At 51.0% G+C, this 16,947-nt stretch overlaps 1 protein-coding gene and 1 pseudogene across 2 annotated transcripts in view; both read left to right on the forward strand.

Moving 5' to 3' along the window:
• Window positions 1–3,018: 3,018 nt before the first annotated feature.
• LOC140394753 (protein phosphatase EYA4 pseudogene) lies at window positions 3,019–8,481 on the forward strand (annotated as a pseudogene).
• A 1,757-nt stretch (window positions 8,482–10,238) lies between these two features.
• Window positions 10,239–16,947, forward strand: part of LOC140395422 (E3 ubiquitin/ISG15 ligase TRIM25-like) — a 45,519-nt gene continuing 38,810 nt past the window's right edge. For both annotated transcript variants that reach the window (XM_072483154.1, XM_072483155.1), the window contains exon 1: window positions 10,239–11,019. In XM_072483154.1, coding sequence (XP_072339255.1) covers window positions 10,441–11,019 — 579 coding nt within the window. In that variant the 5' untranslated portion in view covers window positions 10,239–10,440. The remainder of the gene's footprint in view (window positions 11,020–16,947) is intronic.

The raw sequence follows: 16,947 nt of genomic DNA on the forward strand, positions 1-16,947 counted from the left end.
CCTCCCTGGACTGGGAGAAGGCTTACCAATGCCCTATAAATTGTGACATAGATACATAGGATGCCCTATAAATTGTGGCACAGATACACAGGACCGCCTATGCATTTTGGCCCTGACTTTGATGATAAGTTGGCATTGATTGCCCACTTACGGGAATTGGCAGCAGGGTGGGAAGGCTGCCCATAGACGGACATAATCGAGTTGGAAGTAGGAAGGTGGCAGGATTCCCACCCACCATCGTCCCGCCTGATTACATGCTCCCCTCCACTACCAAACGTGCCATGGCACAGGATTCTGCCCAAAGGGTATGTTGAGGGGGTGAGGGCGAGCATGCCTGACACACAAAGAGTTGGGTTCAAATTGAAGCAAATTTCCTAAAATTACACTGGCTGCTTTTTACCAGTTCCTTCTGCTGTGGTTCAAATAGTGTGACACTCTCCTTGACTTGAAATGAATACTGGGCGCGATCGAATGGCCACATTGCACCCAAAAAGCAGCACGCTGGAGCACAATATGGCTGATAGAAGCCGGGAGACCCCACTCCCGGGATCTACAAGCTTGCAACACCTCGTGAGATCTATCATGATCTCGCGAGATGTTGCTGTGGCGATATGCATCGCTGTAAAGACACAAGGGGTTAATGTAAATACATGTAGACTAGCTAAGACATTAGAGGGAGCACCAGAGACATGACACACAGACACTCAGCCAATAGAACAGTTAGATAGGACACGACCAATGGGCATTCACGATACACACAAGAGGTGACACGACCACAGGAGGGCATTACACCAACCCATATATAAAGGACACAACACACATGATCTTCCTCTTTCCAGTGGAGACAGTCAGTGAGTAGAGACACAGGGTTGATTCAATATTACACCCACCACGTGGATTGTAGCAGACTGGTTAGTCAGTCTGAGTAGCTATAGAAGGATTAACAGTAGTGGCGAACCCGAGTAGGAGAAGTGTAAATAGTTTAATAAACGTGTTGAAGTTATCTCCACGTCTGAACCTTCCTTTATCAAGTGTACCACAAGGAAGCCGCTTATGCTACGCCTAGAGCATAACAAGACATAGTACCAGAGTGAACTGTTTAAATCCATACAGCTGAAACTCAGCATACAGTGACAACCAGCAACAATATCCAGGCAAGGTGTTCGAGATCCCGGTTCCGCAGTGGCTCCAGTGCCACGGCGATCTCCGCGAAAACTGGTGGGCATTCCGGCAAAGGTTGAAATCTTCCTGGTAGCAGCCGACCTACAAGACATGGCCGATGCTGAAAGGACAGAGCTTCTGCTCACCATCGCTGGTGCGAGAGCAGAAGAAATCTTTAAAAAATTCATGTTCTCCAAACGGCAAAACAGGAGCGACTTCCAGGCAGTCCTGGACAAATTCGGTAAATACTGTGAGGAAAACACACTCCAACCAGCTGAAAATGGTAAGAAAAGTGCCAGTACTCACCGCGAGGCCGAGATCCCGGAGCAGAGAACAATTTTGACCGGTGGCCATCTTTGTAAAGGTACTGCACATGCGCAGTTGCGCGAGAAGCGCACAGAAGGGGAAGGTCCATGTGCACATGCGAAAACGGCCCCCAGTACAGGAACAGCGACATGTGCAAACACGTCCTACGTCTGACGTCACATGCATCATGACGTCAGAGGCCCCAGACCACGCCCATTTAAAGGGGAAATGTCCCAAATCACGAAAAAAAATCTCTTAAAGCCGTAAAACAAGCCTTCTTTCACCTGGAATGACAGCACAATGCCTCAAATTCAACCAGAAACTGAAAGTAACCTCCGCAAAACCTGCAACAAGCAGTTAGCACCACCCAAAGCGATGACACAGACCTTGAATACTAATACATCGACCTTTATTTTTTTCTCTGGACATCGCGAGCCCCATGCCAGCTCTGACACAAACAGTGATGATATGGTCCTAGAGGACTATGACTCGGACGAAGGTTTTTTCATTAGAAATGGCGACCCCCGTACTGAACCGGACACAGACACAGATTCGTTCTTCGGATTTGAGGATCTTCAGCCCAGCATATACGACATCCCGACTCATGAGTGCAGGATTATGCTGCGGCCTAACACCAAGAGACAGAGAGCGGTACAAGCCCACAGAGAGTGGCCTGCTGCCACACAGAGCATGGTCCACGCATCGCTCAGGGTTCCCGACTCTACGAAAGAAGACACGCAAGACTCCACACCGCAGTCCTTCCATGAACAAGAAGTGACTCCAGTGTCACAAGCCTCCACAGCGAGCTCGTGTACAGACTCCACGATTGAAGAAACGCAAGACTCCAAAGCGCAGTCCTTGCAGGAACAAGACCATGAGGGTCTAGCAACCTCCTCTGACCAACTAGCGGCAGACAATGCAAGTCTGCCATGCTCAAGTAAACAGCAAGAAGACTATGACAGTCTACCACGCTCCAGTGCACAGCAGGACGACCATGACGGTCCATCATGCTCCAGTGAAGAACAAAGCGACTATGACAGTCCAAGCCCAAATGAACAACACAGCGACTATGTCGGTCCATCCACATTGTCTGAGTCACAAGGAGAAGACACTGACAGTATACCCAGCCCACGTGAACAACAAGAAGCTACTGAGGCTCTATCCACTGTATGTGAGACGAGTGACGACAGCATCCCACTTCCCATGCAAGATGTGCAATGTGATAGACCTCAGCTAGTGTGTACAGAGGCACTCGATGATTACTGTGAGACCACTGGTAACTCCGGTGACACCACGTTACTTCCAACCTCATTCGCTCGAACCTCTCCACACGTCAATGCATTCCTGCATGTTCCGACTCCAGACGTGGAGCTTCAAGAACTCTCAGCTGACTCCAGTGAACCTGCTAAGACTCCGGACGGGGAGCACCAACAAACCAACACTGATTCAGGTGAAACAGACCAGACTCCAGGTGGAGAGCAACCAAACGCCAACTCTGATTCACGTAAGCCGGACTTTACTCCAGACTTTAAAAACATAAGAATATTGCACATGCAAGAACACCAATTATTCAAACTCAGTGATGGCATGCTCAGGGTGACGACGACGACAGGAGATGGATCACTTGACAATTACACTGGGTCAGTAATAACAAGTAGTGGCTACAGTCCAAGAGGTATACACCAATATTCACCACAGCTATATCCTTCCAAGCCATACCCACACATTTTTTCCACACCAGCAGTGCAGCCAATGACAGCTCATGCTGGACAAACCCAGTATTCAGGAATGCAGCAGCCAGCAGTCTATGCAGCATATTCTCAAACAAGCCAGCACTACGGATTGCCCACTTATGGAATCAAGACCGAAGGAGGACTACCGCAAGCACAATCTGCACTGCAGGCTGGATGCCTTAGTTACAGCCCAGGATTTGCTGCACCCCAGCCTGGCAAAATGGCATATTCCTATCAGGTGCAAGGTTCTAGTTTCACACCATCACCCGGTATTTATGCGAGCTGCAATTCTGTTTCCAATTCGACAAGCTTCAATGGTTCTCAGCAGGATCACCCTTCCTACACAGCATTTGGCCAAAACCAGTATGCACAGTATTATCCAACTTCCACATATGGCACATACATGACCTCGAACTATACTGTTGATGGTACCTCTTCAACGTCAACGACTTATCAGCTACAAGATGCCATCCGACAGCACCATCACAAACATCGAAAAAAAAAGACTCCAAATCAGACAGCGAAGTGATTTGACCACTTCTTGGTTCCTGATACACAGGGACACCGATGGCGTTCACAAGGACATGCCACCATCAAACTCACCACCCACCAAGAGAGACATTTGACCATGATGATTGAAAGGTTTTGGACTCGCACATTTGATTTGGACTTATTGTTTAATCACTGTTCTCATGACTTGTACATACCATATCTTCTCTACCTGTTTTTTGTGCAATTTTCTTTAAGTGTACAGAAAATATGTAACATGTACAAAAGGGGGGATGTGGTGATGTGCATCACTGGAAAGACACAAGGGGTTAATGTAAATACATGTAGACGAGCTAGACACTAGAGGGAGCATCAGAGACATGACACACAGACACTCAGCCAATAGAACAGTTAGATAGGACATGACCAATGGGCATTCACGATACACACAGAGGTGACACGACCACAGGAGGGCATTACACCAACCCATATATAAAGGACACAACACACATGATCTTCCTCTTTCCAGTGGAGACAGTCAGTGAGTAGAGACACAGGGTTGATTCAATATTACACCCACCACGTGGATTGTAGCAGACCAGTTAGTCAGTCTGAGTAGCTGTAGAACGATTATCAGTAGTGCTAAACCCGAGTAGGAGAAGAGTAAATAGTTTAATAAACGTGTTGAAGTTATCTCCACGTCTGAACCTTCCTTTGTCAAGTGCACCACAAGGAAGCCGCTTATGCTATGCCCAGAGCATAACAAGACTGTTGCGATGTGAATCCCACTCATTGTGGCGGGATCACCTTTTAGCAAATCTGCATATTACAGCAAGAGAGCTTGTCTCACAGTAATATGCAGTTTACCGAAACACCCGAGGTGTTGGGATCTATCCCCTTCACCTCGGAGACTTCGGGCAAGTGCTGTTCAGTTCTGGGGCGTCATTCTCCGACCCCCCAGTGGGTCGGAGAATGGCCGTTGGCCGCCGTGAATCCTGCCCCCGCCGGTTGCCGAAGTCTCCGGTACCGGAGATTGGGCGGGGGCGGGAATCGGGCCGCGTCGGTTGGCGGGCCCCCCCGCTTGATTCTCCGGCTCAGATGGGCCGAAGTCCCGCCGAGAAATTGCCTGTCCCGCCGGCGTAAATTAAAGTAGCTATTTACCGGCGGGACAAGGCGGCGTGGGCGGGCTCCGGGATCCTGAGGGGGGCGCGGGGCGATCTGACCCCGGGGGTCCCCCCACGGTGGCCTGGCCCGCGATCAGGGCCCACCGATCCGCGGGCGGGCCTGTGCCGTGGGGGCACTCTTTCCCTTCCGCCTCCGCAACGGTCTCCACCATGGCGGAGGCAGAAGAGACTCTCCCCACTGCGCATGGCGGGGCAACAAAGGCCGTTTCCGCCAGCTGGCATCGGCCTAGCGCCTCAATGTCGGGGCTCGGCCCCCAAAGATGCGGAGCATTCCGCACCTTTGGGGCGGCGCGATGCCCGTCTGATTGGCGCCGCTTTGGGCGCCAGTCGGCGGACATCGCGCCGTTTGGGGAGAATTTCGCCCCTGGTCTCCACAAATGGGGACCAGATGAAACAGCACTCGTGGAGGTCTCCCAGGGTATCTGAGGCCCGCCGGTGCATGCCCTTTGGGAAGGGTGGTACCCTGACACTGCTGATGCCACCCTGGCACTGCCATGGTACCAAGGTGACACTGGCAGGGCATTGCCAGGGTACCAAGTTGGCACTGCCAAGGTGCCAAGCTGACATTTTCCACATGGTGGTGATCGAGCTAGCGGTGCCCTGTGCGGGTGTGGCGGTGGTCCGGGGAGCCACTCAAAGTGGGTTGTGAAGGGGGTCATGGGTTGTGCTGGGGGCTCCAGGGATTGGGTTGCTACACTGAGGAGTTCCAGCTGTTGTGTTATGTTACTGCGAGTAACATAAGCTGCTACTTGATGTAGACTCTGATGAATTATGCTCCAGACTCGGATTTAAGTTTAACGTATTTATTGAGCTATTAACAATGCTCTGTAAATGAGTTTGACACTCTGCTAATCTGCCTCTCCAGTAACTCTGTCTATTCCGCTAACTATACATGCTTGCTCTTGACCACGTGCTAGGGTGTGATGTTGCTGTAATCAACCCTGCCCTACTCTGTAGGTCTCTGACGGTGGAAGAGGCAGCCTGTGTGCCTTGTCCTTTTTATATGGGCCGTGTAGTGCCTCCTTGTGGTAATGCCACCTCTGGGTGTCCTGATTACCCATTGTTTGTGTCCTGTTCTAATGACCCATTGGTTGCGTGTCTGCATGTCATGACATCTCTGGTGCTCCCTCTAGTGGTTACTTGGTTGTAGTCTATTTACATTAATCCCTTGTGTATGTACAGTGATGCATATCACTACACCAGCGAGCAGAGCTACTCAATGTAGAAAACGGGGCTATGTGCGGCATCGGCCGCGCTTTCACCACTGAGGACCCTACTTAACCTGAGTGACGTTTAATAGCAAAGAACAAAGAAATGTACAGCACAGGAACAGGCCCTTCGGCCCTCCAAGCCCGTGCCGACCATGCTGCCGACTAAACTACAATCTTCTACACTTCCTGGGTCCGTATCCCTCTATTCCCATCCTATTCATGTATTTGTCAAGATGCCCCTTTAATGTCACTATCGTCCCTGCTTCCACCACCTCCTCCGGTAGCGAGTTCCAGGCACCCACTACCCTCTGTGTAAAAAACTTGCCTCGTACATCTACTCTAAACCTTGCCCCTCTTACCTTAAACCTATGCCCCCTAGTAATTGACCCCTCTACCCCGGGGAAAAGCCTCTGACTATCCACTCTGTCTATGCCCCCCATAATTTTGTAGACCTCTATCAGGTCGCCCCTCAACCTCCTTCGTTCCAGTGAGAACAAACCGAGTTTATTCAACCGCTCCTCATAGCTAATGCCCTCCATACCAGGCAACATTCTGGTAAATCTCTTCTGCAACCTCTCTAAAGCCTCCACATCCTTCTGGTAGTGTGGCGACCAGAATTGAACACTATACTCCAAGTGTGGCCTAACTAAGGTTCTATACAGCTGCAACATGACTTGCCAATTCTTATACTCAATGCCCCGGCCAATGAAGGCAAGCATGCCGTATGCCTTCTTGACTACCTTCTCCACCTGTGTTGCCCCTTTCAGTGACCTGTGGACCTGTACTCCTAGATCTCTCTGACTTTCAATACTCTTGAGGGTTCTACCATTCACTGTATATTCCCTACCTGCATTAGACCTTCCAAAATGCATTACCTCACATTTGTCCATATTAAACCCCATCTGCCATCTCTCCGCCCAAGTCTCCAAACAATCTAAATCCTGCTGTATCCTCTGACAGTCCTCATCGCTATCCGCAATTCCACCAACCTTTGTGTCGTCTGCAAACTTACTAATCAGACCAGTTACATTTTCCTCCAAATCATTTATATATACTACAAACAGCAATGGTCCTAGCACTGATCCCTGTGGAACACCACTGGTCACAGCCCTCCAATTAGAAAAGCATCCTTCCATTGCTACTCTCTGCCTTCTATGACCTAGCCAGTTCTGTATCCACCTTGCCAGCTCACCCCTGATCCCGTGTGACTTCACCTTTTGTACTAGTCTACCATGAGGGACCTTGTCAAAGGCCTTACTGAAGTCCATATAGACAACATCCACTGCCCTACCTGCATCAATCATCTTTGTGACCTCCTCGAAAAACTCCATCAAGTTAGTGAGACACGACCTCCCCTTCACAAAACCATGCTGCCTCCCACTAATACGTCCATTTGCTTCCAAATGGGAGTAGATCCTGTCTCGAAGAATTCTCTCCAGTAATTTCCCTACCACTGAAGTGAGGCTCACCGGCCTGTAGTTCCCTGGATTATCCTTGCTACCCTTCTTAAACAGAGGAACAACATTGGCTATTCTCCAGTCCTCCGGGACATCACCTGAAGACAGTGAGGATCCAAAGATTTCTGACAAGGCCTCAGCAATTTCCTCTCCAGCCTCCTTCAGTATTCTGGGGTAGATCCCATCAGGCCCTGGGGACTTATCTACCTTAATATTTTTTAAGACACCCAACACCTCGTCTTTTTGGATCTCAATGTGACCCAGGCTATCTACACACCCTTCTCCAGACTCAACATCTACCAATTTCTTCTCTTTGGTGAATACTGATGCAAAGTATTCATTTCGTACCTCGCCCATTTCCTCTGGCTCCACACATAGATTCCCTTGCCTATCTTTCAGTGGGCCAACCCTTTCCCTGGCTACCCTCTTGCTTTTTATGTACGTGTAAAAAGCCTTGGGATTTTCCTTAACTCTATTTGCCAATGACTTTTCGTGACCCCTTCTAGCCCTCCTGACTCCTTGCTTAAGTTCCTTCCTACTTTCCTTATATTCCACACAGGCTTCGTCTGTTCCCAGCCTTTTATCCCTGCCAAATGCCTCCTTTTTCTTTTTGACGTTGCGTTTCTCGGTGCTACGAGCGTTGGGAAACACACGGCTAAACACGCTCGCTACGGGACTTTGTTCTCACTTAGTTAAATTGCGCCCTCTATGTCACATGGTGATAATGACTTTCAAATATTAATTAGCCCCTTCCTGCCTCAATTGGAACCTTGCCAATGGGCTGGTGGGCAAGAAACACAGCGTGTTGGACCAGGGAGTTAGAATTTTCAAAAATTACCCCTTCCTATACGCCATCTTTACTGCATGAGAGGGAATAAAATCCGAGGCAAAATCCTAATTAATTAAACAATTCTAAGTGTAATATGCAGGTTATCAGTAGACCAAGCAATACAATTTTTTAAAGGATGACCGGAACATTTAGAAAATACAGACTGAACATTTAGGAAATTCAAACTGGACATTTATAAAGGGCCTGATTGAATGGCCACTCTGTGCCTGAAAAGCAGCCTGCCGTGGTGCAGCATGACCGATAATAGCCGGGAGACCTCACTCCCGGGATCTACCGCTCACAACACCTCGTGAGATCTAATGTGGTCTCGCGAGACGTTACAATGTGAATCCCACCCATTGTGGGCAGTGTCACTTTGCAGCAAATATGCATATTAAAGCGAGACAGTTAGTCTCTCTTTAATGTGCAGATTCATAGAATTTACAGTGCAGAATGAGGCCATTCGGCCCATCGAGTCTGCACCGGCTCTTGGAAAGAGCACCCTACCCAAGGTCCACACGTCCACCCTATCCCCATAACCCAGTAACCCCACCCAACACTAAGGGCAATTATGGACACTAAGGGCAATCTAGCATGGCCAATCCACCTAACCTGCACATCTTTGGACTGTGGGAGGAAACTGGAGCACCCGGAGGAAACCCACGCACACACTGGGAGGATGTGCAGACTCCGCAGACAGCGACCCAAGCCGGACTCGAACCTGGGACCCTGGAGCTGTGAAGCAATTGTGCCCATCCACAATGCTACCGTGCTGCCCTTGAGTTACCTGGGACGTGGGCTCAGTCTTCACCTCAGAGACCTTGGGTGAGCGCTGTTCAGTACTGGTTTTCACAAATGGAGACCAGACAGAACGGCACTTTTGGGGGTCTCCCAAAGGATTGGAGGCCCCAAGGCGCAAGCCCTTTGTGCAGGGTGACATCCTGGCAGTGCCAGACTGGCACGGTGCTCAGGTGGGTGGCATTGTCAGTTAGTAGAGACACTGCCAGATTGGCACTGCCAAGGTGCCAAGCTGGCATTTTTTGCACGGGTGCGATTGGGCCGAGGTGCCCTGCTTGGGTGTTGGGGGGGGGGGGCGGTGTTGGGGCTTGTGGGTGGGGAGAACGGGGGTCACTGCAGGGGCAACGGAGATTGGGACACCATTTAAAAATGATGTCCCGATCTCTCGCTACTAAGGTGTAGCTCCTCAGTGCAGAAAACGGGGCTATGTGCGGCCTCGGCCTCATGTTCCCCATTGAGGCCCCTTATCAAACCCGAGTTGGGTTTTATAGCCTTGTGTTTCTCAACTCTGTGAGCACTGGGAAACACGCGGCTCAATGCGCTCACTATGGGACTTTGTTCCCATTTAGTTAAATCACGCCCAAAATTCAAACACAATGCCAAAAATCCACTTTTAAAATGCCTGCTTTCACCTGATTTTCCAGTGCTTTACATTGTGAGCTAAATATTAAAGCTATTATTATTCGGGGTTTTGTTTGCTGTTTGATTTCTGACTTGGAAAAAAAGCAGTAACCTTTAACAGGTGGCGCCCTGACCAATGTACAGCAAACGCACATCAGCACGACTTACAGACAGGAAATCACTCGGGTTGGGCCCACTTTGCACAGTTCTAACACAAACTTTAATCGAGCTGTTGGCAAAGCAACAGATCAACACATTCAAAGTTAAAAATTGGTGAGGTTTTATCTGAATGCAAAAAAACCCGACATTTAAAAAAAAAGACATTTTAAAAGCAAACTTGCAGACTTCCTTTGGCACAGGTCCAGCTGTAAGTGGAGAGATTGCATTTTGAAATGAACTGTTTGGTCTTTCCTGTACACCATAGTTGTAACCTTTAACCTGGTAGGGAAAGTGGGTGGGAGAGAGCGAGAGAGAGAGCTGAGTGTTTTGTTTAGTAATTGTGCAGAGTGAACAGAGAGAAAAGATTAGCCAGTGGTTTGGTGTTCCTGTGTTGGTTGTATAGGATGGCGTGGAGACCAAACTCAGCTGTCAGCCCCGGCTGCGGTTGCTGGCACTGAGCTTGTGTATTTTGAGCAGCTCAGGTTTGCTCATATGGCTACAGCAGACCTGTTATCCCTGGAACAGCAGCTCTCCTGCTCCATCTGCCTGGAAGTCTTCAGCAACCCTGTCAACCTTCCCTGCGGGCACACATTTTGCCTCGACTGCATCCAGAAAAACTGGGACCAGAACTCACTCGGCGTCTGCCCGCAATGCAGGGCCGCCTTCGTCCCCAGGCTCCCCCTGCAGAAAAACATCGTCCTGTGCGGGATAGTGGATGAGTTCAACCGAATGGGGCAGGCACAAGCCGCCAGGCTGTCGAGCGGCAACGACTCGGAGATCACATGCGACTCCTGCGCCGGCAGCAGGACAAAGGCGGCCAAGTCCTGCCTGGCCTGCCTGACCACGTACTGCGAAGCCCACCTCAGGCCTCACTACGAGAACGAGGCCTTTCGGGACCATCAGCTCACCGACCCGGTCAAAGATCTGAACAAAAGGAAGTGTAAAATGCATTGCAAGCTGCTGGAGTTTTTCTGTAAGACGGATCAGATGTGCATCTGCGGCTTGTGTATACTGCATACGCATCGAGATCACAAAGTCATCACCACGGAAGAAGAGACCACCGAGAAAAAGGTAATGGTTAAAATCACACCTTTACACATGTGCTCAAAGGCACTTAGTGTTAGAAAACATCTAATTTAAAGAGGAGCGTTCCCTATCCTCTGATATATATAGGGCCTTTCACGACCACTCTGCGTCTCAAAGCACATGACAGCCAGTCAAGTACTTTTGAAATGTAGTCACTGCTGTAATGTAGGAACAATTGCAGCCAAACGTGCACGGCAAACAGCAATGTACTAATGACCAGGAAATCCATTATTTTCCCAGCACAGGGAAACATCCACCTAAGCGGTCTTGACAAGGGATCCTGTTTCATTTCCGTTAAGTCACACCCCTTGATGGACCATCAATAATAGACGAAGCGAGTTATAGAACTAAATTGTGGCTTTAATACATTGAGATTTGTGCCTGCCTGCTGCTGATCCCTCACTGGGTGCAGGGCCACAGATCAGCCAACTATATACAAAGCCCGAGGGGCAGAGCCAACAGTAACAATGGAACAAACAATAACAGTGAATGTATATATGCAGCAGTGAGTAACAGTGGAACGTGGTTCACCACATTCACCCCCTGTTAAAAAAAGAAGCCCAGCGGGGGTGAAGTGAACTCACAGATTGAGTTTGACAGGAGCTTTAACCTTCCGCCGTGATCGCCTCAGTCCCGACTGTGGTGTGGGAACGGGTGTCGAGACCTTCGACTCCGGGAGCGTGTTGTCATCTACTTCATTCCGATGAGCCGACGGAGAGGGAGACGGTGTAGGGGCGGGGGTGGTGGTAATGGTCACTGGGGAGGCTGCCGGTGCCAACTCCCGAGGCAGCTGAGTGGTGGTGATGGTGGTAGATGGTGTAGGGGTGGGCGTGTTGGTGATAGTTGCTGGGGAACCTGCAGGTGCCAAATCCCTGAGGGAGACTGTCCTGCTGCCCGTCATGGCGTGCCACGTAGGTATACTGTGGGTTTGGATGGAGGAGCAGAACCCTCTCGACCAGGGGATCTGACTTATGGCTCCTCGCATGCTTCCGGAGGAGGACAGGCTCTGGGACTGTCAGCCAGGATGGGAGCGAGACCCCTGAGGTGGACTTCCTAGGGAAGACAAACAAACGTTCGTGAGGGGTCTCGTTGGTGGCAGTACACAGAAACGACTGGATAGAGTGGAGCGCATCGGGAAGGACGTCCTGCCAACGGGAGACTGGGAGACTTCTAGACCGTAGGGCAAGAAGGACGGCCTTCCAGACCGTTGCGTTCTCCCTCTCCACCTGTCCGTTTCCCCGGGAGTTGTAGCTGGTCGTCCTGCTTGAACTGACGCAGCTGATCACTCATAAAAGAGGAGCCCCGATCACTGTGGACAGAGGTGGGGAAACTGAACAAGGTGAAGAGACTGTGCAGAGCCTTGATGACGGTGGCAGAGGTCATGTCAGGGCATGGGATGGCAAAGGGAAAACGGGAGTACTCGTCAACGATGTTGAGGAAGTACATGTTACGGTCAGTGGAGGGGAGGGGCCCTTTGAAATCGATACTGAGGCGTTCAAAGGGGCGTGAGGCCTTTACCAGGTGCGCTCTCTCTGGCCGATAGAAGTGCAATTTGCACTCCGTGCAGACTTGGCAGTGCCTGGTCATGGTCCTGACCTCCTCGGTGGAGTAAGGCAGGTTGTGGGCCTTGATGAAATTGAGGAGCCGGGTGACCCCGGGTGACAGAGGTCATTGTGGAGGGCCCAAAGTCGGTCTACTTGTGCCCTGTACATGTATCGCGGATAGGGCATCTGGAGGCTCATTGAGTTTCCCAGGCCGATACAAGATGTCGTAGTTATAGGTGGAGAGTTCGATCCCCCACCTCAAGATCTTGTCGTTCTTGATTTTGCCCCGCTGTGTATTGTGAAACATGAAGGCAACCGACTGTTGGTCAGTGAGGAGAGTGAGTCGCCTGCTGGCCAGGTAATGCCTCCAATGTCGCACAGCTTCCACAATGGCCTGGGCTTCATTTTCGACGGAGGAGTGTCGAATTTCGGAGCCCTGGAGGGTACGGGAGAAGAAAGCCACGGGCCTGCCCGCCTGGTTGAGGGTAGCGGCCAGAGCAAAGTCAGACGCATCGCTCTCCACCTGGAACGGGATGGACTCGTCTACTGCGTGCATTGCGGCCTTGGCAATATCTGCTTTGATGCGGTTGAAGGCCTGGCGGGCCTCAGCCTCTCAGGGGAAAAAGGGTGGATTTAATGAGTGGGCCGCCTCGTCCGCATAATTGGGGACCCACTGGGCATAGTAGGAAAGGAGCCCCCGGCATCTCTTCAGGGCCTTGAGGCAGTGGGGAAGGGGAAGTTCCAGAAGGGGGCACATGCAGTCGGGGTCGGGCCCTAGGACTCCGTTTTCCACAACGTAGCCAAGGATGGCTAGACGGGTTGTGCGGAAAGCGCATTTCTCCTTATTGTACGTGAGGTTAAGGAGCTTGGCGGTGTGGAGGAATTTTTGGAGGTTAGCGTCATGGTCCTGCTGGTCATGGCCGCAGATGGTGACATTATCCAGATACGGGAACGTGGCCCGCAGCTCATACTGATCAACCATTCGGTCCATCTCCCGTTGGAAGACCGAGACCCCATTGGTGACGCCGAAGGGGACCCTGAGGAAGTGGTAGAGGTGGCCATCTGCCTTGAAGGCAGTGTATTGGCGGTCCTCCGGGCGGATAGGAAGCTGGTGGTACGTGGACTTCAAGTCTACTGTGGAGAAGACCCGGTACTGCGCAATCTGGTTGACCATGTCAGATATGCGGGGAAGAGGGTACGCATCGAGCTGCGTGTACCGGTTAATCGTCTGACTGCAGTCGATGACCATCCGGTGTTTCTCCCCAGTCCTGACGACCACCACTTGAACTCTCCAGGGGTTGTTACTAGCCTCAATGATTCCTTCCCGCAGGAGTCGCTGGACCTCCGACCTGAGAAAAGCCTTGTCCCGGGCACTGTATCACCTGCTCCTGGTGGCGACGGACTTACAGTCGGGGGTGAGGTTCGCGAAGAGCGAGGGAGGGGAGACCTTAAGGGTTGCGAGGCTACAGACGGTGAGAGGGGGCAGGGGTCCACCAAACTTCAAAGTCAGGCTTCCGAAGTTACACTGGAAGTCCAGTCCTAGTCACAGGGCAGCGCAGAGATGGGGAAGGACGTAGAGTTTGAAGTTAGCGTACTCTACGCCCTGTACCAGAAGGTTTGCGACACAGTAGCCCCGGACCTGAACGGAGTGTGATCCGGAAGCTAGGGAGATAGTCTAGGACGCGGGAAAAATCCGAAGGGAGCAGCGCCTTACCATATCCGGATGAATGAAGCTATCCGTGCTCCTGGAGTCAGACCGGTCGTCTCATGCCCACTGACCCCGGACGCCATCATGGAGTTCTTGAGGTGATGGGGCCGGGATTGGCCGAGCGTGACGGAGCTGAGCTGCGGAAGATGGCTGATCTGGTCGGTGGCAGCGGAGTGGTCCCAAGATGGCGGCCTCCATGAGTCGCATGTGGCGGGCGACGTCGAAGATGGTGGCAAAAATGGAGGCCCCCACTGGCCGCACGAGGCGGATGACTCATCAGAAGGGGGCGGTCCCGGCAGGCACGATGCCACGCTGCGGGACCCGTGAGCTTCAGGTCGGGCCTGGCAGACTTTGGGTCTGGGAGCTTGAGGTCGGGCCTGACAGACCTTGGCAAAGTGCCCCTTCTTACCGCACTCGTTGCAGGTCGCGTTCCGAGCAGGACAACGCTGTCTGGGGTGCTGGCCCTGGCCGCAGAAGCAGCAGTATGGCCCCCCGGAGTGGCGGGCTGCCGCGCAGCTGGAACGCTACTTCCAAAGAGCTAGAGAGCTGCACAGTGTCCTTGAGGTCGAGGGTACCCCCTTCGAGCAAGCGATGTCGGATATAATTAGACCGGACTCCGGCCACATAGGTGTCCCTGATTAGGAGCTCAGAGTGCTGAACCGCCGATACTGCCTGGCAGTTACAATTCCGGGCGAGTACTCGCAGGTCATGCAGGAATTCGGCCAGTGATTCACCAGGGCGCTGACGCCTCGTGACAAGGAGATGTCGAGTGAACACCTCATTCACTGCATCCACAAACTGTTCTTTTATCAGTGCGATTGCCTCTGTGTATGAGTCCGCGTCTCTGATCAACAGAAAAATTTTAGGGCTCGCCCTAGGGTGTTGAGGGGATGCTTGTGCGCCTCGGTGACGGCGTCGGTCAATGAGTCGAGGTAAGCCTCAAAACAGCTTACCCAGTGTTAGAAGATCGCAGTGGCGATGGCTGCCTGCGGGTCAAGTTCAAGTTGGTCAGGCTTAAGAGCGGCATCCATTGTAATATCTCAGTGTATTAAATTGATGGACCATCAATAATAGATGAAGCGAGTTATAGAACTAAATTGTGGCTTTAATACACTGCGATGTGTGCCTGCCTGCTGCTGATCCCTCACTGGGGGCAGGGCCACAGATCAGCCAACTATATACAAAGCCCGAGGGGCGGAGCCAACAGAAGCAACAACAACAACAACAGTGAGTAACAATGGAACAAACAATAACAGTGAATACATATATATACAGCAGTGAGTAACAGTGGAACGTGGTTCACCACACCCCTCATCTGAAAACGGCACTCCCGACAGTGCAGCACACCCTCAGTTCTGCACCCGAGTGCCAGCCTTGATTTTTTTGTGCTCCAGCCTCTGGAGGGGAAATTGACCTGAAACCTTGTGAATAACAACAATAATGTTCATAGCAGAAGCAGTCTCCGCATAGTTCTCCCTCGCGCCCAACGTGAGAGGAACTCCTTCTCTCGGGAAGACCTCGGGGTACCGATAGACATAGAATAGAAAAGTAGGATATTATTTAAACAGAGCGAGACTGCAGAATGCTGTGGTGCAGAGGGATCTGGGTGTCTTTGCACATGAATCACAAAAAGGTAGCATTGGCGTATAGCAGATAATTAGGATGGCAAATGGAATGTAAGCTTTTATTGCAAGGGGGATGGAATATAACATTAGTAAGGTCTTGTTACCAACTATAAGGGCATTGGTGAGACCACACCCAGAGTACTGTGTACAGTTTGGCCTCCTTATTTAAGTGCGGATGACATACTTACACTAGAAAAAGTTCAGCGATGGTTCACTAGGCTGCTTCCTGGGGTGAAGGGGTTATCTTATGAGCAAATAATGGGCAGCACGGTAGCATAGCGGTTAGCGCAATTGCTTCACAGCTCCAGGGTCCCAGGTTCGATTCCCGGCTGGGTCACTGTCTGTGCGGAGTCTGCACGTTCTCCCCGTGTGTGCGTGGGTTTCCTCCGGGTGCTCCGGTTTCCTCCCACAGTCCAAAGATGTGCAGGTTAGGTGGATTGGCCATGCTAAAATTGCCCTTAGTGTCCAAAATTGCCCTTAGTGTTGGTTGAGTGGGGTTACTGGGTTATGGGGATAGGGTGTTGCGGGCTTGGGTAGGGTGCTCTTTCCAAGAGCCGGTGCAGACTCGATGGGCCGAATGGCCTCCTTCTGCACTGTAAATTCTATGAAAAAAAAAGCCTACTCGTCACAATAAGCGATTTTCATTTCTATGAAAAAGCCTATGAAATGTTGAGCAGGTTGGGCCTGTACACGTTATACTTCTGAAGAATGAGGTGTTCTTATTGAAACATAGAAGGTTCTGAGGCAGTGGGGGGGGGAAGGGCGGGGGGGGGGTTGCTAAACAGCATGGATGTCGAGAGAATTTACCCCCTCATGGCTGAATCTAGAACTAGGGGACACAGTTTGAAAAAAATTAAGATGGAGTTGAGGATAAATTATTTCGCTGAGGATCGTTAATCAATTGTCTACACCACCGAGCCGCAGAGGGTGGTTATTGAATATATTCAAGGCCGAGTTAGATTTTTTAATCAACAACGGAGTTGAGTATGCGGGGAGGGGACAGGCAGGAAAGTAGCGTTAACATCACAATCTTGAT

The sequence above is a fragment of the Scyliorhinus torazame genome, chromosome 18 (assembly GCF_047496885.1).
Source record: "Scyliorhinus torazame isolate Kashiwa2021f chromosome 18, sScyTor2.1, whole genome shotgun sequence".
In the NCBI taxonomy this organism is placed as follows: domain Eukaryota; kingdom Metazoa; phylum Chordata; class Chondrichthyes; order Carcharhiniformes; family Scyliorhinidae; genus Scyliorhinus; species Scyliorhinus torazame.